At 46.6% G+C, this 27,279-nt stretch overlaps 2 protein-coding genes across 2 annotated transcripts in view; one reads left to right on the plus strand and one right to left on the minus strand.

Annotated features, from left to right (window-relative positions):
• The window catches only part of LOC143989933 (uncharacterized), a 359,732-nt gene extending 356,638 nt beyond the window's left edge, over positions 1 to 3,094 (minus strand). Inside the window, exon 1 of the mRNA XM_077490205.1 lies at positions 3,022 to 3,094. The gene's annotated coding sequence lies outside the window, so the exon portion shown is untranslated. The remainder of the gene's footprint in view (positions 1 to 3,021) is intronic.
• Positions 3,095 to 12,125: 9,031 nt separating this feature from the next.
• LOC143989683 (uncharacterized) overlaps positions 12,126 to 27,279 on the plus strand; it is a 32,658-nt gene continuing 17,504 nt past the window's right edge. The window contains exons 1-4 of the mRNA XM_077489951.1: positions 12,126 to 12,185; positions 21,387 to 21,515; positions 23,567 to 23,701; positions 23,924 to 24,145. Coding sequence (XP_077346077.1) covers positions 12,171 to 12,185; positions 21,387 to 21,515; positions 23,567 to 23,701; positions 23,924 to 24,145 — 501 coding nt within the window. The 5' untranslated portion in view covers positions 12,126 to 12,170. The remainder of the gene's footprint in view (positions 12,186 to 21,386; positions 21,516 to 23,566; positions 23,702 to 23,923; positions 24,146 to 27,279) is intronic.

Raw genomic sequence — 27,279 nt, forward strand, 5'->3', positions numbered from 1 at the left:
CAGGGGTAGGGAAATTTGTATGCTAAAATCAGATGGTGGTGTACTGATAGCAGATTGGCTGCAAGTACTTGGGACACCTATTGCTATACCTTCATTCCTCAGTGCAGTTTTTTGAGAGAACTGGAGGTATGATCAAGGAGAAGAGTCGACCTTTTTCTTTGATGTGGGTCTTTCAAGTGCTGTTGCCTATGGTCTGCATGGGAGGTCATCATATATCTGGTCAAGCATGTGGTGCCCAAGCAGCTGCTGTTCTGGACACTTGATCCGCTTCACACATTGGTTGCAAACAGCAATGGTGCAATCTGCTGCACACGTGTCAAAAAAGGCCCACACCAAGGAACTTTTCAAAAATCAGCAGGGAGTCAGCAGTGCTCTGCACCTGTGGAGTTCTGCAGTGTGATGCAGTAGGGTGGCTGCCCTCTGGACATCCTGCCTCCTTGAAGTTGTGTCGCCTCCTCCTCCTCTCTTCTATCAGGCATCCAAGTAGAGTCAGTGACCTCATCATCCCCTCCCTCCACGTCACTGGAGCAAACTTGGCAGTATGCTGATGCTGGGGGAACATGACTGCCAGTTTCTTGTCCTTCTTGGGCACCCTCTCTCTAGGCTCATGTTACTCCTTTCTTCAACCTGGGAACCAACATCGGAGCCTTCAGATCGCTATGCATCCTCCAGCAGCATGTACCCGACACTGAGGTTGAATAGTTCGGGGGACTACGTGCATTATGGTGGGGCTACGGAAGGAGTGACTGTGGACAAGGAGCCGGTGGAATAGGCTGCTTTGACAGCTATATAGGAAGGCAAACTACTCTGAACCTGGGTAACAGAGGATGAGGACAGCTTTGTTATCCACTCCACCAACTCTTCTGCATCTTCTGGCTCAATAACACGGCTAGTAGCAGAAAAAAAGGACAAGCGTGCCCCACGGCCACCTGCAGAGGATACACCGTGCCCATGACCAGCACTGTTGACTGTACACACAGAGCCTGCTTGCCCTCTTTTAGTGGCCTGTGAGCGTCTACCTCTCCTTGGTGGCCTTCCGGACATTATGTATATTTTGTTTTGCAACACCAAACCACACTGTATAAGATACTGTGTACACCACTCGAAGTGTAGTAGCAACTGCACTACGGCTGCACTGTATTGTGTAAAGTTTACAACAGAAAAGTAGTAGGAACTGCACTACATTGTGTACTGTGTACACCAGCAGAAGTGAGTTAGTGACTTGTATAGCGCTACCTATGCGAACTGAATCGCCTCAGGGCGCTTTCTTGCCACCAGAGTCCATCTGCGGCTTGTGTGGTCCTTTACCCCGTAAGGTCCTGACATGCTTACAAACACATACAACATTGACATACACATACACATATTAAGGCCAATTTTTTTTTTTTTTTTTTAGACAAGTAGGTAATTAACCTACCTGCATGTCTTTGGAGTGTGGGAGGAAACCGGAGTACTCGGAGGAAACCCACGCAGGCACTGGGAGAACATGCATACTCCAGGCAGATAGAGTCGTGGTCGGGATTTGAACCAACGACCCTATTGCTGCTAGGTGAAAGTGCTAACCACTACACCACTGTGCTGCCAGAAGTGTAGTAGCAACTGCATGATGGCTGAACTGTATTGTAATTACAATTCTCGATGTAATATTTCAGAGCAGGTCCTGTTCCTGCGCCCAACAAGAGTATCTGTGAGGGGTTACAGTGTTGTGGCACCACCACCACCACCTAAGGACCAATTTTTCTGCCCCCGTTTAACAGGGGCGTGTAAATTTCATGTACAATTCTTGATCTAATATTTCACAGCAGGGCTCATTCCTGCGCCCACCAAGAGTAACTGTGAGGGCTTACAGTGTTCTGGTACCACTGTAGACATGTCACTGGAGAAGTGATCGAGGGGGTGTACATCTCACTTAGGTTGCTACACAGTGTGAGATGGTAAGTCCAGGATGGATCAGTTTCTCAGCAGCGATATGCTGCTGAGTTGTTATTTAATCTTGCCGGGCCTGGGTTTATATGGAATGGCAGGTAGGTTTGGTAGAGGGACCTGTCATTCCACACCCCCCGATCCAGTTCTGGGTTTTGGATCAGGTGAGCTTTGATCCTAATTAGCCTGGGAAGGTAAAGGCTCTGCTGGGCCTGCAGGTGATCGCTCTCAACCAGGGAATGAACAATCTGTGTGTTGAAGGAAGCTGCGAACGCAGCCACTGCTGGAGCTAAAACCCTCCCTGCGATATCCAGGCGAAAGACGCTGTGTTTATAAGTGTCAGATAGGTGAGAAGAACCTGTTAGTAAGCGCCCAGCCGGGCTAGGTTTTCTTTTATTTCTGTTGTACTTAAAAAGCACGGTGTTGCCGTATGTTTTTGTTTGTTGGACTGTTTATACCACGAATAAACGCCAAGGTCTGCTTTATAAATTCCAAGTCTGCTGTGAACTGTGTCCAAACTCACCCTACCCCTGGAAGATCCCTTACACCACCAACACTTAAAACCCAATTTTTTGCAGAGTACATAGGGCAAGCGGTATAGTATATATATTTCTGTTCAGAGTATATAGTGCCTGCAGGACGAGGAATAGCAAGAGACAAATGAGAATATTGCTCAGCCAATGGGAGAAGATCTCAGCATGACTTACATAAATGGAGGAGATGAGGGGGGGGGGAGGAAGTCATTTATGGTGACCATAGAGACATGGAAATACAGCGGGTTCAGCAGGGATCGGTCACATTTCCATCCATGTGTGGTCACTGCCGGATAAAAGTCACTCCATCAGTGGCTGCAGCCAATAGCTTCATCACTGATCTGTGTATTCTGAGAGTCGAGGAGCGCCCCCCATTGTCAGAATACAATAGTGCAGCGGGGAGGATTCCCCATCGCCCTCCAATATGCGGAAGGGGGAATCACTTCAGTTTTTTCCTCTCATCCCGCTGGATGAACGATAAAACTGAACCATGTATGGCCAGATTTGGAAGGAAGATATATTCATCATCAACTAATCCTCCTGAAGGGGTTAATCTACATATTACCTCCTCTGCCGCCAGATCCTACAGTGTCTTCTCTCTACGTCCTTCCAAATGGGACGTCCTCTCTATATCTGACATCACTTCCTGTCTGTATTCCATAGAGACTTCCTGTCTGGGTAGAGGTGAGATCACCACCTTGTGGAGCTCAGAGGAACTGCAACTCCAAGAAACATCTCATAGTGTGAACACGGCCTTGTGCTGTGTGTATGTACTGTATATCCGTCCCCTTTCTCTCCTCCCTGAGTGTGTATGAAGAGGAGGAGCTCTGAGTGTGTATGAAGAGGCGGAGCTCTGAGTGTGTATGAAGAGGAGGAGCTCTTAGTGTGTATGAAGAGGAGGAGCTCTGAGCATGTATGAAGTGGCAGAGCTCTGCATGTGTATGAAGAGGCGGAGCTCTGAGTGTGAATGAAGAGGAGGAGCTCTTAGTGTGTATGAAGAGGAGGAGCTCTGAGCATGTATGAAGTGGCAGAGCTCTGCGTGTGTATGAAGAGGTGGAGCTCTGAGTGTGTATGAAGAGGAGGAGCTCTGAGTGTGTATGAAGAGCCGGAGCTCTGAGTGTGTATGAAGAGGCGGAGCTCTGAGCGTGTATGAAGAGGAGGAGCTCTGAGTGTGTGTGAAGAGGAGGAGCTCCTGCAGGAACAGCGGTCGGAGGAGTCTAGGAGGGAGATGACAGAAAGCGCAGCAGACTTGCAGGAGTGAGCGAGGAGGATTCGGTTGCCATCGGAGGTGAGGAGAGTGTGAAGGGTGTTGGTGACTAGTGATGACCGAACGGTTCGCCCGGCGGTCGTTTCGCAGCGAATTTCAGCTGTTCGCGGTCCGCTCGTTCGGCGGACTATTGGCGCCATTCGCCCGGCGGACTTCCGCGTTTACTGTGTAAAAGAACTTTGACCTATGATGACACATCCATCATGGGGTACAGGACAGCCAATTGAGACATTACAGCACATGGACACTTGGACATTCCCCCTAACTTATAAATACACCCGATCCGGCGGCCATTTTACATTCTTTCTTCTGTCACTATAGGGAGAGGTTGCTGTGTGGAGCAGGGAGCGATAAATCGCTAGCTATTTGGTACACAAAAGTTCTTTTCAGGACTGGTATAGGTGTTAGGTGTATATAGGTTTGCTGTGCTACTGATTGTTGCAGCAGCCTGAGTGTCTTTTGTCAGTTTAGAGAAAGGGACAGGACGGTGTGTCTGCTGTAGGGACAGTCAGTTTAGTCATTAGCTGTTACTATCAGGTCCACAAAAGTGCTATTCCAGTTATTGTTCCAGTAGCCTCTGTTTTGTCAGTTTATATAGGGACAGGCAGGAAGCAGTGTGTCAGGCAGTGAGGGTCAGTTTAATCAGTAGCTGTTACTATTAGTTCCACAAAGGTTCTTTTCAGGACTGGTATCAGTGGTATGGTAATAGGCTTATACACGTATAATATTCTTTCTTCCAAATATAGAAAGAATATTATACTTGACTGCTGCCCTTCTGCTGCAGTCTGCTAATCATTCACAACCCACTTGTTCCACAAAGCTCCTTATAAGGACTGGTAACTTGGTCTGTCTAGGGTGCTACAGTACATAGGGTTGAGTGAGGTACAGTCTGCTATTCTATAAGGACTGGTATCGGTCCACAATACATAGGGTTGAGGTGCACTACTGCTGACCGCTGCCCTATACTGCAGCAGTCCTTCATCGGTATAGGGACTGACGTACAGTCTGCTAATCACTCACACACAACCTACTTGGTCCACAAAAGTCCTTATAAGGACTGGTAACTTGGTCTGTCTAGGGTACTACAGTACATAGGGTTGAGTGAGGTACAGTCTGCTATTCTATAAGGACTGGTATCGGCCCACAATACATAGGGTTGAGGTGCACTACTGCTGACCGCTGCCCTATACTGCAGCAGTCCTTCATCGTTATAGGGACTGACGTACAGTCTGCTAATCACTCACACACAACCTACTTGGTCCACAAAAGTCCTTATAAGGACTGGTAACTTGGTCTGTCTAGGGTACTACAGTACATAGGGTTGAGTGAGGTACAGTCTGCTATTCTATAAGGACTGGTATTGGTTCACAATACATATGGTTGTGGCGCACTACTGCTGACCGCTGCCCTATACTGCAGCAGTCCTTCATCGTTATAGGGACTGACGTACAGTCTGCTAATCACTCACACACAACCTACTTGGTCCACAAAAGTCCTTATAAGGACCGGTAACTTGGTCTGTCTAGGGTGCTACAGTACATAGGGTTGAGTGAGGTACAGTCTGCCATTCTATAAGGACTGGTATTGGTCCACAATACGTAGGGTTGAGGTGCACTACTGCTGAACGCTGCCCTATACTGCAGCAGTCCTTCATCGGTATAGGGACTGACGTACAGTCTGCTAATCACTCACACACAACCTACTTGGTCCACAAAGGTCCTTATAAGGACTGGTAAGGTATAGGGTACATAGGGTTGAGTGAGGTACAGTCTGCCATTCTATAAGGACTGGTATCGGTCCACAATACATAGGGTTGAGGTGCACTACTGCTGACCGCTGCCCTATACTGCAGCAGTCCTTCATCGGTATAGGGACTGAGAGTTTTGTCACAGGGTCATTTAAAAAATGACAGGCAGAGGAAGAGGCAGGCCCTTCCGCAGGGGTGGTAGGGGTAGGGCAGGAGCAACAGGCTTGAGCCAAAGTGGGAAGTTGCAGAAGGTGCGTTCAATTACTTTAAAGGACGCACCAGACTTGGTTGAGTGGCTTGCTCAGCCTCACTCTTCTGCACCCTCATCATCCTCTCGATCTGCACCCTCTTCTTCACTCTCTGCTATGTGCACCCCCAAAGACACTACCACCAACAACACCACCACCACCACATACCTTCCGCTTGAGTCACAGGAATTATTTTCCGATCCATATCAAGACATTTCTGATGCGCAGCCACTCTTGGTATTGGATCAGGAAGAGGAGGCAGCAACAACCGCTACTCAGCAGTCTGACGACAGTACCCAGATCAGCCCAAGGAGGAGGTTGGTCCCCGGTGTTGCTGCCTACTCCGAGATCTCTACTTATAGCGGTGGGGAAGGTGACGTTGATGATGACGTGTCTAGTGATGTCACGTGGGTGCCCACAAGAGAGGAAGAGGAGGGGAGTTCAGAGGGAGATAGGGAGGAGAAGCAGGAATAACTTACATTGCACAGGAGGGACAAAGCAGACTGCAAATGTATCAGGAACGAGTCATCGACCATGTACGGTCACATCTGGCGCTCCCAGGAAACAGGCACATGGCTCCGCAGTGTGGGCTTTTTTTAACGTGTCCACTGCTGACAATAGTGTTGCCATTTGCAACCTTTGCAGTCAATGCATTAGTCGTGGTAAGCCCAACACTCACCTAGGGACGACCGCCTTAAGAAGGCACATGAGCAGCCATCACCGAGCCCAGTGGGAGCAACGGAACACATAAAGCCACACTCCAGGCTCTCACCGTCCAGCCTCGTCTTCTAATTCCCCTTCTCCTCTCTCCTCACAATTGTCCTCCACTCCACCTTCCATCACGCCAAGCTCACGGTTTTCTGCAAAAAGGCAGGCTTCCGTGGGCCTAATGTTCGAGCGTAAAAAAATGATGACGCCGGATAACCCTCTTGTCCAACGGTTGACGGCTGGCTTGTCAGAACTGATAGCCCGCCAACTACTGCCATATAAACTGGTGGACTCGGAGGCCTTTCGCAAATTCGTGGCCATTGGAACACCACAATGGAAGGTCCCAGGAAGGAAGTATGTTCAGCGGCAAGTGAATGTATCTCTGGCACACAGTGTCGGTGCCAAGATACATCTGACCACAGACACGTGGTCTAGCAAACAGGGGCAGGGAAGGTATATCACTTTTACTGCCCACTGGGTGAACCTTCTGACGGCCGTCAAGCATGTAACCCGTGGCACCCGTGTAGATTTGGTTTTACCGCCACGGATTGCATGCAGGCCTGACTCTTCTTCTCCTCCTCCTCCTACTCCATCCTCCTCCCTCTCCTCCTCAGCTGACTCCTCCTTTTCCGCTGCTAGCGTCTCTTCCGCTGCGCCGCCCAAGCTCCCCAAAACCTATTTGACATGCCAGGTGAGACGTTGCCATGCCGTGCTGCGTCTGTTGTACCTGGAAGCCAAGAGCCACACTGGCCCGGCACTCCTTTCAGCTTTGCGTTCATAGGCAGATCAGTGGCTAACACCGCTCAATTTGACAGTTGGTAAAGTGGTGTGTGACAACGGTGCCAATCTGCTTAGCGTATTGAAATAAGGCAAAATCACGCACGTGCCATGCATGGCACACGTCTTAAACTTGGTCGTGCAGCGATTCCTTGTCAAATACCCTGGGGTCCAGGACATCTTGCGGCAGGCAAGGAAAATCTCGGCCCATTTCAGAAGATCTTACACGGCCATGGCTCGCCTTGCTGACATTCAGCGGCGACACAATCTGCCGGTCAGATGTCTTATTTGCGATTGCCCGACGCGATGGAGCTCAACCTTCTATATGCTTGATAGGCTGCTCCAGCAGAAATGTGCAGTTAACGTCTACCTGTATGAACTCTGCGGCAGAACCGGTTCTGGGGAGCTGGGTTTTTTTTCACCGCGCCAGTGCCTGTTTATGTGCGACACATGCAGACTTCTGCGCCCATTTGAGGAGATCACCAAACTGGTCAATCGCAGCCACGGCGCCATCAGTGACATGGTACCTTATGCCTTCTTTATGGAGTGTGCATTACGTCGTGTCATTGATCAAGCTGTGGAGTAGCAGGAGCGGGAAGATGATGAAGTCGCAATGCTGGATGAATTCCCAGGGGGGGCTACTCTATCTGAGACAAGTGAACAGCAGGAGTCTGAAGAGGAGTCAGAGGAGGATGGTGCCGGGGCGGATGAGGAGGAGCAAGAAGAGCATGCTTTAAACCTTTCTGGGATCCCTGTTGTGCGTGGATGGGGAGAGGAGAATGAAGAGGACGACATTATCCTGGATGATGAGCAGGAGCCAGGCCACCACACCGCTTCCACTTTAGTGCAAATGGGGGCCTTCATGCTCCAGTGTTTTAATAGGGACCCCCGTATAAAAAGCATAAGGGTCAAGGACCAGTACTGGGTGGCAACGTACTTAGACCCCCGGTACAAACACAAAATGGCGGAAATGCTACCGCCGTCACAGAGGGCTGTCAAAATGCAGCACTTCCAGGCCTTGCTTCGAGAAATGCTGCATTCTGCTTTTGCGTGCGCTGGCAGAGGAGCAATTCCCACTCCCAGAGAAGGAGTTGCGGGTACCAATCCAACAGCGCCTGCAAGAAGAGGCCGGTTTGAAGATGTGTTGGTGACTTCGGATATGAGGTCATTCTTTCACCCGACCCATCGACAGGTGTCATCGGGATCCAGCATCAGGGAACGCCTAGACCGTCAGGTGTCCGACTACATCAAGTTAACGGCCGATGTGGACGCTCTGAGGAGTGATGAACCCCGGGACTACTGGGTGGGCAGGCTTGACCTCTGGCCAGAGCTTGCCCAATTTGCAATCGAACTGTTGGCTTGCCCCTCATCCAGTGTCCTGTCCGAAAGGACGTTCAGCGCAGCAGGGGGGATCGTGACCGATAAGCGTACTCGCCTAGCTCACGACAGTGTTAACTACCTCACATTTCTAAAAATGAATGAGGCATGGATCTCGGAGGAATTCAACACATGTGACCAGTAGACCATGTATATGTCTATAAACAATTTTTTTAATCAAGCACAGAGACCTTCTTTCTTCATTTGGCTCACTTCCTTGTCCAAAAAAAGCACACCGTACTATATGCCCGTATCCTCCTCTTTGAAGAGGTTGAGCGGTGTCATATTTCTACTGGGGCTGCTTATTATGAGGGGCTCCCACCATCCCTGTGCTGTGCTGACATCCTCCTGGGGCTGTTCCTCTGCTGTGCATATTATGAGGGGCTCCCACCATCCCTGTGCTGTGCTGACATCCTCCTGGGGCTGTTCCTCTGCTGTGCATATTATGAGGGGCTCCCACCATCCCTGTGCTGTGCTGACTTCCTCCTGGGGCTGTACCTCTGCTGTGCATATTTTGAGGTGCTCCCACCATCCCTGTGCTATGCTCATTATGAGGGGCTCCCACCATCCCTGTGCTGTGCTGACTTACTCCTGGGGCTGCTTATTATGAGGGGCTCCCACCATCCCTGTGCTGTGCTGACTTACTCCTGGGGCTGCTTATTATGAGGGGCTCCCACCATCCCTGTGCTATGCTGACATCCTCCTGGGGCTGCTTATTATGAGGGGCTCCCACCATCCCTGTGCTATGCTGACATCCTCCTGGGGCTGCTTATTATGAGGAGCTCCCACCATCCCTGTGCTATGCTGACTTCCTCCTGGGGCTGCTTACGGTGCAGGTGTCAGTGCTGTATATCACGGTGCTGATGTCAGTGCTCTCTATCACGGTGCTGCTGTCAGTGCTGTATATCACGGTGCTGATGTGAGTGCTTTATGTCACGGTGCTGATGTCAGTGCTCTCTATCACGGTGCTGCTGTCAGTGCTGTATATCACGGTGCTGGTGTGAGTGCTTTATGTGAAGCTGCTGATGTCAGTGCTCTCTATCACAGTGCTGCTGTCAGTGCTGTATATCATGGTGCTGGTGTGAGCGCTTTATGTCAGGCTGCTGATGTCAGTGCTCTCTATCACGGGGCTGTTGTCAGATGACTCTATCACGTTGCAGGTGTCATTGCTGTATGTCACGCTGCTGGTGATCATCTCCTGCACCCTCTTCTTTGCCTACCCTGGTCCCTGACCTTCCCTCTCCTCCATTGCCTTCATGCGCTCCACAGTCCTGAATTGTCACAACAATTTCCCATATAAAAAAAGAATGCTTGTAGTTGTCGATCCCAGATTCACCTCATACATGTGTTATGTCATTGGCCATGTGGTGGGACTATGTTTGCACAGCTAGTAATTATTTTGTGGCTGCAAATTTGACCTGTAGGTTTGCGAAGTTCGCCTCCCATTGAAGTCAATAGGGCCCGCCGTGAACTTTCCGGTTCGCAAACTATCGGCCGCGTTCGCGGTCCGCGTTCGCAAAACGTCCCGTCAGAAGTTCGTCCATCACTATTGGTGACTCTGGTAGATGAAAAGCTGGGAGTCATATTGCTCTGGTGAGTGGGGAAGCACCACTAAGGGGGCGCCCTCACCATCACGTGTGTAAAAGGAGGAAGAAGGCGTGGCTACACTACAGCTGCCACAGATTGGAGCTCCGAGAACTTTACACCTTATCAACTTTTCATTGGTTGGTGGATTTTTTTGACCACAAAAAGTTTGTTGAAGTAGATGCAAAGTGGAAGCAGTGGACTTGCAGAGAAGACTATATTGAGAATAAAATATTATATGGTTACATGAATTTGCACAGATTTTAAGTTTATTTAATATAGCAGCACATATTATGAGAGAAGTAGTTGTAAAGTGGAAGCAGTGGACCTGCAGGAAAAGGCAAATCCACTCTGCACTACAAGTGCACTTGAAAGTCTACTTGGAAGTGCAGTCACTGTAAATCTAATGGGAAAATCTATAATCGGGGGAAGCTCTGCTGTTTTTATCATCCAATTATGTACAAGCAAAAATGCTGTTTTTTTTATTTTCCTTGCATGTCCCCCTTGGATCTACAGATCTACTGCACTTCCAAGTGCCCTTTAGTGCAAAGTGGATTTGCCTTTAGTAAACAAACCCCCCAATGTTGTATATGAATTTGCACATGGCTCAGTTTACTTCATTTATTGATAAAAACCATAAGATCAGTGAAGTAGTTGTAAAGTGGAAGCAGTAGATCCGCAGAGAATATTATTTGAGCCCCTAGCACTTTATATATGAATGTCTCCACATATTGTAGTGTATTTGTGATGATTTATGTGCACACACAATAGGGCAGCGCTGTGACACATAATGCTCTTCTAGTTGATAAAGGGAACACTTACCTTTGTTACAGCAGCAGTCCGGTATAAGTTGTTTCTGTAGGTATTTGAGTTGTTACACATAGCGCGGGTTTTATTCTATTTATATTGGTGACATAATTGCCCAAATCTGGGGATCAGGAGCCATTTCCACCCTTTACTCTCGGCTGGGGCTCTTTGTGAATGTGAATGTGAACACCATTAAAGTCTATGGGACACGAACATGAATAATCAAAAGTGTTCATTTTAAAGGCTTATATGCATGGTATTGTCATAAAAAGTGTTTGGGGAGCCGGGACCTACCCCAGGGGACATGTGTCAGTGCAAGAAAAAGTTTTTTTTCGGGAGCAGTGATTTTAATAATGCTTAAAGGGAAAAAAAAGTCAAATATTCCTTTAGACTTCATACCTGGGGGGTGTCTATAGCATGCCTGTAAAGGGGAGCATGTTTCCCGCGTTTAGAACAGTCTGACAACAAAATGAAATTTCTAAAGGAAAAAAAGTAATTTAAAACTACTTGTGGCTATAATGAATTTTCAGTCCGACAATACACACAAAAGTTCATTGATAAAAACAACATGGGATTTCCCCACCGGGGAACCCCGAACCAAAATAAAAAAAAAAAAATGGCGTGGCGTCCCCCCAAAAGTCCATACCAGACCCTTATCCAAGCACGCAACCTGGCAGGCTGCAGGAAAAGAGGGGGGAACAAGAGAATGCCCCCCTCCTGAACCGTACCAGGTCACATGCCCTCAACATTACCCTCAAAAACTGACGTTTTTAAAACTTTTTTTTGCACTGATACATGTCCCCTGGGGCAGGACCCGGGTCCCCAAAAACCTTTTTATGACAATACCATGCATATAAGCCTTTAAAATGATCACTTTTGATTTCTCCCATAGACTTATGAATTTGCCGCGAACACCCAAAATTGTTTGCTGTTCGGCGAACAGGAGAACAGCCAATGTTCAAGTCGAACTCATGTTCGACTCGAACATAAAGCCCATCCCTAACATACACACACAGCACAAGGCTGTGTTCACTCTATGAGATGTTTCTTGGAGTTGCAGTTCCTCTGAGCTCCACAAGGTGGTGATCTCACCTCTAACCAGACAGGAAGTCTCTATGGGAGACAGACAGGAAGTGATGTCAGCTACAGAGAGGACAAAGGATGTTCCTGAGGCAGCAGAGAGGAGCTATTGCTAGAAAATGGCAGCAGAGGAGGTAATAAGATCTTATTTTCTATTTACACCCAGTAACCCCCCGTCATGTCCGTCCTCTTCCTCCATAGTCACTGTGATGTCTTTTATCTCCAGCAGATGATGATACACACATATATAGTGTGGAAATGTAGAATATCCCCGTATATTACAATGAGGGGATTTATGATCTGTACCACGAGGGGAATTTTATCAAAAGAGATGTCCAGATGGGAATCAAAAAGGATTTTTCAGCTGAATACAGTTGCTCCCGCTGGACAGAATATTTATATTGAGCTGTTTGCTTTTGATTCATCTGTTTTATGCATCTTTATAGTATTTTTATGTTGTTTTACTAGTTATTGATGATTATAAATAAAGTTTGGTATGAATTTAGTGATATATGATGATATAGAAGATGTTTTATTTATTCTGGGCTATAAACACACCAGTTATCGTGTCCCCCGATCACCTCGACACCAGTTATTGTGTCCCCCGATCACCTGCACACCAGTTATTGTGTCCCCCGATCACCTCCACACCAGTTATCGTGTCCCCCCCGATCACCTCCACACCAGTTATCGTGTCCCCCCCGATCACCTCCACACCAATTATCGTGTCCCCCCAATCGCCTCCACACCAGTTATCGCGTCCCCCCGATCGACTCGACACCATTTATCGTGTCCCCCGATCACCTCGACACCAGTTATCGTGTCCCCCGATCACCTCGACACCAGTTATTGTGTCCCCCGATCACCTCGATACCAGTTGCAGTGTTGCCCCTGCCTGCCACCTCTAAATATTGTGTATCTTCTGCTGGAGGTTTACTAGGTTGTTGTTCCTCAGCAGTCAAGTCTGTTAAATTACCAGTCTCTGGAACTGGTGTCTGGGGATAGAGGTTCACCATCTCCTGTCCGTGGAACCCAGAACATGCTATTGGTGCTGGGCAAAGGTTGGCAGGGCTCTGCCCTGTTGTCGGCACTTCAGATTTGGGGACGGCAATCTCCGGAGTTTCCACTGCCCATTCTCTGGCATGCTGCCGGACAGGCACATTCCTCCATCCAACCTCATCTTGTGCAGAAACAGGTTCATCCAGATGAGTTAAAACTTGATGCATCCGCCATAAGAGCTCTGCTTCCATAGCTGGAGGTGGAGGTGAGCGACGCACACTGTTACTCTGCCCCGTTGCCGATACTTCCGCCGTGATTTCGGGCCTGTCGGCTGGCACGTCTGCATAGTACCAGGCCCTGCTGCTGAGTGGAGTCTGCCAGCTGTCTGTAGGCGATCTCCAGCTCCCATTCCTGAGCAACCAGAAACTCCAAATCTTCCTGTGCCCAGAGCATTTCCAAGACATTCAGTCTCCGCTCTCTATATTCCATTATTTCCTCCAAACGCCACTCCAGATCATTCCCAAAGTCAGGGTCCTTGGACAGCCTCCAGTACAACAGTCCCAGACCAGCCACCGTAGTCAAAGCCTTCCTTGGGGCTGTCATCTTCTGTCCATGGGCACACTTGGTCTACATATCACCGGAGGGCTCTGTAGCTCTCATCCCAGTGCATCTCTGCCCAGACTCAGCTGTCCACTCCTGCTTTGGTTGTTCCCCCAATAACAGCATTTGCACTCCATACCAGTACCTTACCTGGATGGAGGGGAGACTTCTTCTCTGGTGGTGCTGCTCGAGAGCTAGCGCTTTCTTCTAGAGTTGTAGGCGGACAGAATCATACACATCAGGATTGATCGGTTTTCAGATATATCCCATAGCTTGTAGACTCTATAACTTTCTTACAGACTAAATAATATACACTGATGTGTGGAACACATAAGTACGTTATTTTTACCAAAGAAATGTATCAGAATACAGACCCGGTCCTGAACTCCGTGGCCGCGGGACCAGCGGACCCGATCGCCGCTGGTGTCCCGCGAACGGGTCACAGAGCTGAAGAACGAGGAGAGGTCTGTGTAAACAAACCTCTCCCCGTGCTTCCCTGTGTGGCTGTCACCGATGGTCTGTTCCCTTTTATAGGGAAGGACGATCAGTGACGTCACATGCCAGGCCACGCCCCCCTACAATAAAAAAAAAAACACATAATGTCATACATAACACCTACACCGCCCCCTAGTGGTTAACTCCTTCACTGCCAGTGTCATTTACACAGGAATCCGTGCATTTAAAGTGGTTGTAAACCCTCCCCCACAACTTTGTCCCATGTAAATCAGCATAAAAAACCCTAATGAACACTGCTTGTAGATATCTCCTTACTTGCTTAGTATTGTTGTAATCCTTGTTGTTCTGTAGAATGAAGTCACTGAGCATGCCCAGATCTCCCCTGATTTAAGGCACACTCTCTATGTCTTATCTATCTGTTATCAGGACTTCCTACGGCACAACACTGAACTCTGCTAATTACTCAGAGCTTCCTCCTACACACCATGTGACCATGTGACCTCACATACAGTCTAAACTTGGCCATTACTGCAGTCTTATTAGCTGAAGCTGATAAGTCTGACAAAGGGAAACATTAGACATCGGCACAAGTAAATACTATACCATAAACAAGTAAGCTATGGACAGGGAAGCAGGGTTGCCATAGAAACGAGGGAGGCTTGGTTAACAGTACAGGAAGTGGTCAATGTAAGGGCGGAAATAGACTCCACTGTGGACTCAGAAAACAATACTTAAGATGGCGCTGCCTATCCCCTGGAAACAAGTTTTTTTAGGTTTCTTTAAACAGTAAGTAATATGCGATTTGGGCTGGATTACAGTGGCTATAGTCTGATAATTACTTATTATAATGGACTAAATGAAAAGAAGCATCAGAGTGGGAAAGTTTACTTCCTCTTTAAATAGCAGTGATTGCTGTATAGATGACAATGGTCCCAAAAATGTGTCGAAAAAGTCTGATGTGTCCGCCATAATGTCGCGGTCACAATAAAAATTGCTGATCGCCGCCATTACTAGTAAAAAAAAAAATATATTAATAAAAATGCTATAAAACTATCCCCTATTTTGTAAACGCTATAACTTTTGCACAAACCAATCAATAATCGCTAATTGCGTTTTTTTTTTTAACCAAAAATATGTAGAAGAATACGTATCGGCCTAAACTGAGGAAAGAAAATGTTTTCTCCAGTCATCTTCCAGGACGGCACACCTGAGAGATGACTGGTCCACCTGACAGGAAACACAATCAACAACAAATTTAAAAGTCCCCACCCCTCCCTCAGACCCTCAGTTCTTGATTGTGTTTCCCACAGGATGGCAGCGAAACCAAGTTTCTTTCTAAAGTTTTTTCTTTGGGGTCTGGGACCCCGTGTTTTTCTCGTGAGGTTCCTTTCCTGGGACTTAAACAGACAGGGTCTGTGGTGCTCCCTTGTATACCCCCAGGAGAAATCTTGGGGGGTATTCCTCACTCAAGGTCTCCTTAGGGAGCCTTGTATGAGCCTCGTGGGACAGGGGAGTTGTCCCAGTAGGCTATTCCCCTGTTGTCTTGGCTTACCTGCACTTTCGTTGGTGGAGTGGTGAGGTGATGCCTTTTCCCTATGCGGAACGCGGTTGGCGTGCGTTCCAACGCCACAGCGCATGTCCGGAAGTCCAGGGGCGTCGCTTCCGGGTATCGAGTTCCGGAGTGGGACAGCTGGACGCACCGGCGTGCGTTCCACCCTCAGTGCGCAGGACCGGAAGAGGCCGTACGTCATTTCCGGGCGGCGGACCTCCTTAAGATGGCGGCGATCGGCGCGTTTTTCAAATAGAACGGGGGTGCTGTGATACACCCTGTCTCCTCGCACGGCAAGACGCTTTTCCGGCACTTGGAAAAAAGAGACAACAAGGGGACGCTCGAGACCTGATCCAGCGATCCTGCAGGGCAGCAAATCGCCATGGAAGAGGAAGGTCCGTCTGAGCAGACAGTCGTTGAGGTCGCCACTGGGGGTGAGTGATCCAACTTTATTTAGGGGCAGGGTTCTCTGGGAAGAGCTCCTGTGCCCCTTTTAGGACTTGTGTAGCTAAATTGTCTATTTTTTGACTATTCCCAGGGACCGAAAGCTCTGCCCAGGGGTCAGCTGCTAGGTCTAAGGGGAAGGTTACTTCAAAGTCCAGACGTTGTGGTTATTGTAACTCTAAGTTAGCACCAGACCACTCCAAACCTTTCTGCGATCGTTGTATCATCAAACTCGCAGGCAAGGAGACCGCTCAGGTCGTGAAAGAATGTAGGGCCTTACAAGCAGAAATGTTGGCTACCCTTCAATCTTTTCAATCCACCCTTGTGAAGGGTTTGGAGGAAGTACCATCAGAGAGAGAGACTCCTCAGTTACGGGAAAACTTTTCCACATCTTATGCGGAAAGTTCCCAGGGCCAAGTTTCCCTATTATCGGAGGTGGAGGAAGGCCAGGTCCCAGATTGTAGTTCTGGAGAGGAAGATTCAGACCAAGATAGCCAGGGGGAGGCTAAGCTTGGGGGTTTTTTGTTCTCGAGTGAGGACATGGAAGGTTTATTAAAAGCCATTTACACCTCAGAAGATATTCAGGTTCCCTCTGCTCAAGTCTCAGCTCAGGATAGAGTATATAGAGGTTTAGGAAGGTTACAGTCCAGAACCTTTCCCATCCACCAGTCTCTGAAGGAGATAATCCTCAGAGAATGGAAGGAACCTGAACGCAAGCTTCTCAAACTGAAAGCTTGGAAAAGGAGGTGTCCCTTTAAAGATGAGGAGGAGGAAAAAATTTTTAAAGCTCCTCGCTTGGATGCAGCCTTAGCGCAGGTATCTAAGAGGTCCGATTTATCCTTTGAAGATTCCGGAAATATCCAGGATCAGATGGATAGAAAGTCGGAAACTTTACTCAAAAGAGCCTGGGAGGCGAATGCGGCAGCAATGGCGCCTGCCCTAGCTTCCGCCTGTGTAGCCAGAAATGCTGATACCTGGCTTGGCAAATTAATGGATCATGTTTCCCGCTGTAGGGAGGCTAAAGAGATCGTAGACTCGCTGGAGGTAATCAGTCGAGCAGTAGCATATGTGGCAGATGCAGCAGTAGAGACTGTTAGGACCACAGCTAAAGCAGCAGCACTTTTGAACTCTGCCAGGAGAGCTCTATGGGTCAAGACCTGGGATGGGGATTTTACTTCCAAGTCTCGCCTATGCGGCATCCCCTTTGAAGGTTCCTTGCTGTTTGGTTCAGGCCTAGATCAGGTTTTGTCTCGATCTACGGAGAAAGGCAAGAAATTTCCTGTAAGGCCCAAGAAGGAAAGGGGTAAGAAATTTTTTCGAGGCCCCTATTCAAAGACCCATCATAAGGGGAAAGCTGAACAAAGGAGGAAATGGAACTTGGGAAAAGGAAAAGAAAAAAGTGCAATTCTTTTCTCCAGCTCCGGAGCCTCTCAGAAAGAAGGCAAATGACGCCACCGTAAAGGTAGGCGCAAGACTCAGCGATTTCCTTCCACAGTGGGAAAGGATTACGCAGAGTCCGTACATTTTAAACCTTTTAGAAGTGGGGTACAGACTGGAATTTCAGACTCATCCCCCACAGGAATTTCTGGTTACTTTTCCTCCCAGGGACCCAACCAAGGCAGAAGGGTTACTGAAAAATCTAAAGGAGCTAGCAGAGCAAAGGGTTATTACTCCAGTACCAACCAATCAGCTTACCCAGGGTTTTTACTCACACGTATTTGTGGTTCCAAAACCCTCAGGAAAATTTCGGTTGATAATAAATTTGAGAAGACTCAACCGTTACCTGCTTCACAAAAGATTCAGGATGGAGAGTATATACTCAGTAAGAAAGCATCTGCAGAGAGGAGTCTTTATGGTCACCCTGGACCTAAAAGACGCTTATCTACACGTACCCATTGCTCCCGAACACCAGAAGTACCTACGCTTCGCAGTTTGCATACAGCAGAGGATACAACACTGGCAGTTCAGGGCTCTTCCCTTTGGGCTGGCGGCAAGTCCAAGGATATTCACAAAGGTGTTAGCCGAAGTAGTAGCATACCTACACCTGCAGGGGATAGGGTTAATACCCTATCTGGACGACTTGCTGATCTACAGTGTGGACCAGAGGCAAGCAGTAATAGACAGAGACATCGTGTTAGAAACTCTGGAGACTTTGGGCTGGATGGTCAGTCGGGAGAAGTCCTCACTGACTCCATCTCAGTCCAAACTATACCTAGGTTACCTGTTAGACTCGCAGGCACAGAAGGTATTCTTACCAACAGAGAAGGTAACGAAGGTCCAGAATGCGGTTGTCACCCTTCTCGAAAGAGGAGAAGCCTCTCTGAGATGTATAATGAGACTGCTGGGTCTCATGACGGCCTGCATTCCGGCAGTAACTTGGGCACAACTCCATTCTCGGGAGCTTCAGGCTTTTCTACTTGCCTCATGGGGAGGAAAAAGAGAAACATTAGAGAACAGAGTAGCCATCACAGAGGAGGTATCTCGTTCTCTGCGGTGGTGGCTCGACCCACAGAATTTGTTGAATGGTCGCCCCTGGTCTCAGGTAAACCCTTTGGTCTTAACCACGGACGCCAGCGCTTGGGGTTGGGGGGCTCATCTGGGAGACCGATATACCCAGGGGTCCTGGAACCACAGCCAAGCCAGGGAGTCTTCCAACTTCAGGGAGCTTCTGGCAGTAGGCAAAGCCCTAGACTATTTCCGAGAGGAACTGCAGGACAAGGAGGTTCAGGTCCTCTCGGACAACCTGGTTACGGTGGCATACCTAAACCACCAAGGGGGGACAAGGTCAGACAAGCTAAGACGGTTAGCACAACAGATCCTTGTGAAAGCAGAAAAGAGGGTACTTTCACTGTCAGCGATTCATATAAAGGGCTCACTCAATCTGCAAGCAGATTTTCTAAGCAGACAGCCCATCCTTCAAGGGGAATGGGGATTGAACAAAGAGATCTTCTTCCTGGTGTGCAGAAATTTTGGCAAACCAGAAATAGATTTGTTCGCTTCCCGGGAGAATACGAAGGTTCTCAGGTTTTTCTCCCTTTACAAGGATCAAGAAGCAGAAGGGATAGACGCTCTTGTACAAGTGTGGGATTTCAGGCTGGCTTATGCCTTTCCCCCATTGGTTCTCCTTCCCAGAGTCCTACAGAAATTAACCTACTCAGAGTCAGACCTGATACTGATAGCACCCTGGTGGCCCAAGAGAGTTTGGTTTCCCACCATTCAGAGTCTCGCGATAGCTCCCCCACTGCGTCTGCCGGTGCAACGAGACCTACTCAGTCAGGGTCCAATCCTTCACCCCGACCCGGGTCGTCTCTCTCTGACAGCATGGCTATTGAGAGGGAAATACTCCGAGACAGGGGCTGTTCGGAAAAAGTGATAGATACTCTTCTCCTCAGTAGGAAAGGCGTCACCAGAAAAATTTATGCAAAGGTCTGGAAAGTCTTCTCCCACTGGCTACAGTCTAAGGAGGGGGCTCTCCAGATGATACCTACCATCCTAGACTTCCTTCAGGAGGGGGTGGACCAGGGTTTGGCAGTTAGCACCCTAAAGGTCCAGGTGGCAGCCCTGTCCGTGTTTTTTGATAGGAAGCTAGGACAGGTGCCGCTAATAAAAAGATTTTTGTCAGCCAGGGAAAGGGTAGTTCCAGTTAGGTCGGTTAGTTGCCCTCCATGGGATCTGTCCCTGGTTTTAGATGCCCTAACAAGGGGGCCTTTTGAGCCGGTGGCTCAAATTTCGGTTAAACTCTTGTCATTTAAGTTGGCCTTCCTCCTGGCTATCACTACGGCCAGGAGGGTGAGTGATATACAGGCTCTGTCGATTAAAGAGCCGTTTTTGCGCATCCTAGAGGATAGGGTAATCCTCACTCAGGATCCTCTTTATTTGCCAAAGGTGGCTTCATTATTTCACAGAACACAGGAGATTATTCTCCCGTCTTTTTGCCAGAACCCTAAGAATAAGGAAGAGGAAAGATTTCATTTCTTAGATGTCAGGCGTTGTCTCCTAGTCTATTTAGAAAGGGTGAAAGACTTTAGGAGATCCAGTCATTTATTGGTCACTTTTTCAGGGAAGAAAAAGGGTCTTCAAGCATCTAAGTCTACGATAGCTAGATGGGTTAGACAAACCATATCCATAGCTTATAGACAGGCAGGTAAACCAGTACCAACCCGCCTTAAGGCGCATTCAGCCAGATCCCTAGCGACCTCCTGGGCAGAGAGGGCAGGCGCCTCAATCGACCAGATCTGCAAAGCAGCAACATGGACGAGCCATAGAACATTTCTGAGGCACTACAGAGTGGAGCTGTTGTCCCCTCAGGATTTGGCATTTGGCAGGAAGGTCCTACAAGCGGTTGTCCCGCCCTAAAGGTAGGCCTGAACTTCTTGCTTATCCTCTCAGGTGTGCCGTCCTGGAAGATGACTGGAGAAAATGACCAGTTACACTTACCGGTAACGTCTTTTCTAGGAAATCTTCCAGGACGGCAGGCCTACTCCCTACCCTTGTTTTATTGGTGTGATGTATTAATTCTTCACAGAATGTTCCCTCTGACACTGGTGTGGGATTTTCTTTACCATAACTGAGGGTCTGAGGGAGGGGTGGGGACTTTTAAATTTGTTGTTGATTGTGTTTCCTGTCAGGTGGACCAGTCATCTCTCAGGTGTGCCGTCCTGGAAGATTTCCTAGAAAAGACGTTACCGGTAAGTGTAACTGGTCATTTTTTTATATATTTTTTGGGGATATTTATTATAGTAAAATGTAAAAAATATTTCATTTTTTTCAAAACTGTCACTCTATTTTTGTTTATAGCGCAAAAAATAAAAACCGCAGAGGTGATCAAATACCACCAAAAGAAAGCTCTATTTGTGGGGAAAAAAAAGGACGCAAATTTTGTTTGGAAGCCACGTCGCACAACCGTGCAATTGTCAGTTAAAGCGACGCAGTGCCGAATCGCAAAAAGGGGCCTGGTCCTTTTGGCTGCAAATTGGTCCGGGGCTTAAGTGGTTAAAGTATATAGCAGAAAAATAAACACCCGGGGATTAAATACCACCAAAAGAAAGCTCTGTCTGTCTGAAGAAAATAAAATACATTTAATTTGGGTACAGTGTTGCGTGACTGAGTAATTGTTATTCAAAATAAGAGCGCTGAAAATTGGCCTGGGCAGGAAGGAAGGGGGTAAAATTATCCTGTATTAAGGTGGTTAAATGTACAGAAACCCTCCCATTGCCCCCCTCACATCCTCATCCTATTATTATGTGACCAAAACCATCCAAATAATTCTTACTTTCATTTCCAAAAGTTACTCATCTACAAGGAGACCTGTATAGATCAAATGATGGCACCAATGAGGATGGAGGAGGACCGGAGTCACATGACTGAGAAGATACTAAACCTCACCCTGGAGATCATCTACCTGCTGACCGGAGAGGTAAGGAGGATTCTGGGAGGTCACATGACATCACTCTTACAGTATCTCATAAAAGTGAGTACACCCCTCACATTTTTGTAAATATTCTATCTTTTCATGTGACAACACTGAAGAAATGACACTTTGCTACAATGTAAAGTAGTGAGTGTGCAGCTTGTATAACAGTGTACATTTGTTGTCCCCTCAAAATACCTCAACAAACAGCCAGTAATGTCTAAACCGCTGGCAACAAAAGTGAGTACACCCCAAATTGAAAATGTCCAAATTGGGCCCAAAGTGTCAATATTTTCTGTGCCCCCCCCCCCCCCCCCGATTATTTTCCAGCACTGCCTTAACCCTCTTGGGCATGGAGTTTACCAGAGTTTCACAGGTTGCCACTGGAGTCCTCTTCCCCTCCTCCATGATGACATCACAGAGCTGGTGGATGTTGGAGACCTTGCGCTCCTCCTCCTTCTGTTTGAGGATGCCCCACAGATGATCAATAGGGTTTAGATCTGGAGACATGCTTGGTCATTCCATCACCTTTACCCTCAGCTTCTTTAGCAAGGCAGTGGTCATCTTGGAGGTGTATTTGGAGCCGTTATCATGTTGGAATACTGCCCTGCGGCCCAGTCTCTGAAGAGAGGGGATCATGCTCTGCTTCAGTATGTCACAGTACATGTTAATTAATTGAGTAATAGTGCGCTTGTTCAAAAAAAACACTCAAACACTATATAAAATATTTAAAATTATATAACCTAATAGGAAATGTACATCGATTGAACCATTATTGTTCTTATATTGTATTGCTATCTTCTTCTTAGATGTACCATTCACCTCATATTGAGTACATACATGATATAGCGGATGTACCTATGTTTTGGTTACATATTTGTACTAACCTATGACCTTTTTATAATCCTAAAAATCATTTGTAAATAAAAAATATATAAGTGCATAGCAAATCCATACACATAATGTAAAAATATATATTTTTGAATAGATTATGTGTATGTTTTGTTGCTTCACCTCTTGCCTTGCATGGTATGTGTAAACTATCTGGAATTTTGGAGCCTGAAGGGTTTTGATTTGCTGCTTTTTTCGATCAATGTATGGTGATTGAGGAGGATTGACATCAATTGGAGTAGACCACATCCTAGTGATCATCTTTCTATCTGAGAAAAAGTGGAAGCTGTGCTGATATTTTTTGATGCTCTTCTCTAGTTGTGATCTGGTAAGCAGATTTGATACACATGGGTGTTGTGTGATCTTTCCTGCACTCCTTGGAAAGGGTGGAGGTCTCCTCACTATTATAAAGTATTCTTCACATTGGTTTCTGCAATGATGGAACTTGTATAAGCGCTGCACCTTGGACTATATTTTTAAGTTTGATGATCAGTGAACTGTGCCAGCTGCTAGTGTTTTTTCTTTGTGTTATTTTAGCGCTCTTACCTTACCTTCTTTTTTATACATCTTTATGTAGAGCAACAATTCTTTTTTTCAGATCCTCGGAGAGTTCTTTGCCATGAGGTGCCATGTTGAACTTCCAGTGACCAGTATGAGAGAGTGAGAGCGATAACACCAAATTTAGCACTCCAGCTCCCCATTCACACCTGAGACTTTGTAACACTAACGAGTCACATGACACCGGGGTCAAAAAATTACTAATTGGGCCCAATTTCAACATTTTCACTTAAGGGTGTACTCACTTTAGTTGCCAGCAGTTTAGACATTATTGGCTGTGTGTTGAGTTATTTTGAGGGGACAGCAAATGTACACTGTTATACAAGCTGTACAATCACTACTTTACATTGTAGCAAAGTGTCATTTCTTCAGTGTTGTCACATTAAAAGAGAGAATAAAATATTTACAGAAATGTGAGGGGTGTACTCACTTTTGTGAGATACTGTATCTCTATTAATAAAACACAGACCTGACCGGAGAGGAGAGGAGGATGCTGGGAGGTCACATGACATCACTCTTATCTCTATTAATAAAACACAGACCTGACCAGAGAGGTGAGGAGGATTCTGGGATCCTAACATGATATTCCTATTGCTTCCTCAATACAGAGATTTCCTCCTATGAAGTCAGGTGATCATATGACCATCACAGTGCCTCCATGTGACTCCCTAAAACCTGAGAGACACAACATGGAGAAGATTCTAGAAGTCACCAAGAAGATGATGGAGCTGCTGACAGGAGAGGTGAGGAGGATTCTGGGAATTCTGGGACATTATCCAGTAACAGACAAGGGATGTGTCTGGATGGTGACTGTATCATTGTGTGTGTCAGGTTCCTATAAGGTGTCAGGATGTCACCATCCCTCACCATCATCAGGTAGATGAGGAACAATCACTGATCATATCATTAGGATCTGTACATTATCTGCATTGTTACCATTGATGTAATTTTTATTATATATTCAGAGTGGAACCCTGAGAGATTGTAAAGTTGTCGTTTTAGAAGAGATAAAAGAGGAGGATGATGAGGATGGGGTGATGGAGGAGTTTCTAAAAGAACACAAAGATCTGTACCAGGACACCATGGTGGAGTCATCCAGCTACAGAAACCCACCAGAGAGATGTCCCCGTCCTCTGTATTCCCGGGATTCCACACAGGAAGATCACACCATCCCCCACCATCATCAGGTAGATGATTGACAATTATTGGTAGTTCTGATTTATATACAAGCATATTTACACTGTTACCTCCTGGAGGTGAAGAGGGAAGGAGAGGACGCTGGCGTGGCCTGTTGCTTGTTCGCCGCTTCTCCGCTCCCTGTTGTTTCTCCGCTTTGGTGGGCGGGTTCCAGCCGGCGCTTGTGTGTTCCACTTGTGTGTCCTGTGTCGGGCTGGAGACGAGGAGGGGACGAGGGGAGGACGAGGAAGGAGGAGCCCTATGACATCTGTTGCCAGCTGAGCGGCCGGCCAGTCGATTCCAGAGCCATCGATTAGGCGGGCAGCCGAACGGCCGAGTGCCCAAACAGCTTAGCGGCCAAGTATTCAAAGAGCCGAGCGGCCGAGTATTCAAACAGCCGAGCGGCTGAAATCAGCTATCTGGAGATGTGGAAGGAAAATGGAGTGACGAGGAACAGCTGAATACTATCACTGGCAGAGAAACTGAGTAGCAGAGTGTTTGAATGGCTGAGCAGGTCCTCTCCCTTAAGCTACACAGTTTTGTTGCTCTTGTTTGAACTTGGAAGCTGGTAAGCAGGTGCGGGGACTTGGATTATATTTTTTTAATTCTGCATTTTCCTTACTGTATTTTGCAATTTTTCACATAAACTGGGAACAGTGCAATTCTGGAAGGACTACAGTGTATTTGGCCTAAAATGAACTCCTGCACTATGTGGTAGCTATCCAGGGTATAGATTAATATAACCCTGATTGTATTTTATTTGTATTCCTTCATAGACATTTCGTGCATTGCACTTTAGTGCTACGGATATTTATTTTGTGCTTTTAAAATGCTGCCATTGGTACCATTATTACGTCTGAGTTTCAGTTAAACAGCTGATGAATTATACCAGTTTTTTGGCTCCACCATGTATTGCGGTGATTAAACAGCTGGGACTACTCCGCCGCCCACGTTATATCCATAGAAGCTCTCGGCGAAAGTTTGTTTGTTCACAGACTAATCATACCATCCCGACTCTTTGGTCAGCAAAACGAACTGTTACTTCACGCATGCGTCAGCGGAGTGCTGGTGATCATCAGTTATGTGGTTTAAACATTTCTATGGCAACATCGCTTGCTGAGTTGAAGGAGAAACGTGGGGTGGATTTTAGTCTGTTGCGACCGGTGCGAAGATGTGTTGCGTTTTCAAGTAGCAAAATTGAACTTTTAAATGCACAATCTATTACAAACAAATCGTGTTTTATTCATGATCATATTCTGGATAAATGTTTGGATTTTATGTTCGTTACAGAGACTTGGCATCAGCCAAATATTTTTTCTTCTTTAAACGAGAGCTGTCCTAAAGGGTATAGTTATCTTGAAATAGCCCGTAGCACAGGGCGAGGTGGGGGTCTGTTAGTTATCTACCGCAGCCATTTGGAGCTATCTTTGCAATTAGTACCAGATTTAGTGTCATTTGAATGTCTTGCTTTTAAATGTAAAATTCCTTTCCCTGTGTTGTTCATTCTTGTTTATAGGCCACCGAAAATTAGCTCATCATTTACTGCTGAGTTGTCAAATCTTTTAACAACCTTTTGTATATCAAATGTAAATGTTATTATTTTAGGAGATTTAAATATTCATGTTGATACCCCTTCGTGCCATCCCGCAGCGGAATTTCTTCAGCTGCTGGATTGTTTTAATTTAAAACAACTCGTTGATGTCCCCACACATACTAGGGGGCATACCTTGGATCTGGTCATTACAAATTTTGCTCCTTTGACTAATTTGCAGGTGTATGACCTAGGTGTGTCAGACCATATGGCTATTTCAATGGATTTGATATCATCATCCAGTTGTTATAAGCCCAAGCGGGACATTTGTTTTAGAAACTTAAAAAATATAAATCCTGAACTTCTGGCAATGGATTTTCAGCATCTATCTACACAATTTTGCTCTGTTGATGATGCAGTGGCTTATTATAATAGCCAGCTTAGCAGTCTGTTGGACTTTTATGCCCCACTTAAAACAAGAGCTGTTACTTTTATTCACTCAGCCCCGTGGTATACAGATGAGCTTCGTAAGATGAAGGCAGTGGGACGGGTTCTTGAACTGCGTTTTCGAGCCTCTGGCTTCACTGTCCATAAACAAATTTACCGGGAGCATCAACATCTATATGCACAGGCCCTTAAGGAGGCTAGGTCGCAGTTCTATTCTAAAGTTATAGAAAATAGTTCAGGAAATTCTAAGCAGCTCTTTTCAACTATAAATCAATTGCTTAAGCCAAATTCGCCATCGACTACTGCTATTTCGGAAGAGCGGTGTAATGAATTTATGGATTTTTTTAGATCCAAGATTGATCATATCCGTTCCTCTCTGTCTGGTCCTTTGGCTCAAACTGTCCATTTAAACTGTTTTGTGCCCCGACAAATGGATCATTTACCAGAGGTGTCGTTGGAAGAGGTACAGGGTATTGTTAAGCAAATGAAGCCCACAACCTGTTCCTTGGATCCTTTTCCAACTCCACTGGTAAAAACGTATGTTTCAGTTTTAAGTCCATTGATTACTGCTGTTGTTAATTACTCTTTTCCAACTGGCCATGTTCCTTCCATTTTAAAAAGTGCTGTTATTAGACCACTGCTTAAAAAATCCACTTTTGATCCGGAAGTCCTTTCTAATTATAGGCCTATTTCTAATCTTCCCTTTTTATCTAAGGTACTTGAGAAAGCAGTTGCAAGTCATCTTCAGGATCATCTCAAGCATAACAGCCTTTTTGAAAAATTTCAATCAGGCTTTCGTTTTGCTCATAGTACGGAGACCGCTCTTGTTCGGGTTACAAATGATCTTCTTATGTCATCTGATGCCGGTTCTCCGTCTTTACTTATTATGTTGGATTTGTCAGCTGCGTTCGACACTGTCGATCATGGCATTCTTTTAGATAGTCTTCGTTATAATGTTGGACTAAAAAATTTAGCCTTCAGTTGGTTCGAGTCATATCTTACAGATAGGATTGAACAAACTACATTGGGTCATTTTAAATCTAAACCGCATATGGTTACCTGCGGAGTTCCCCAAGGGTCAGTGCTTGGCCCGATTTTATTTATTCTATATCTTACTCCCTTGGGCCATATTATAAATCGTTATAATATTTCTTTCCATTGTTATGC

The sequence above is a fragment of the Lithobates pipiens genome, unplaced genomic scaffold (genome assembly GCF_037356315.1).
Source record: "Lithobates pipiens isolate NorthernLeopardFrog02 unplaced genomic scaffold, aLitPip1_a1.2 Scaffold_18, whole genome shotgun sequence".
In the NCBI taxonomy this organism is placed as follows: domain Eukaryota; kingdom Metazoa; phylum Chordata; class Amphibia; order Anura; family Ranidae; genus Lithobates; species Lithobates pipiens.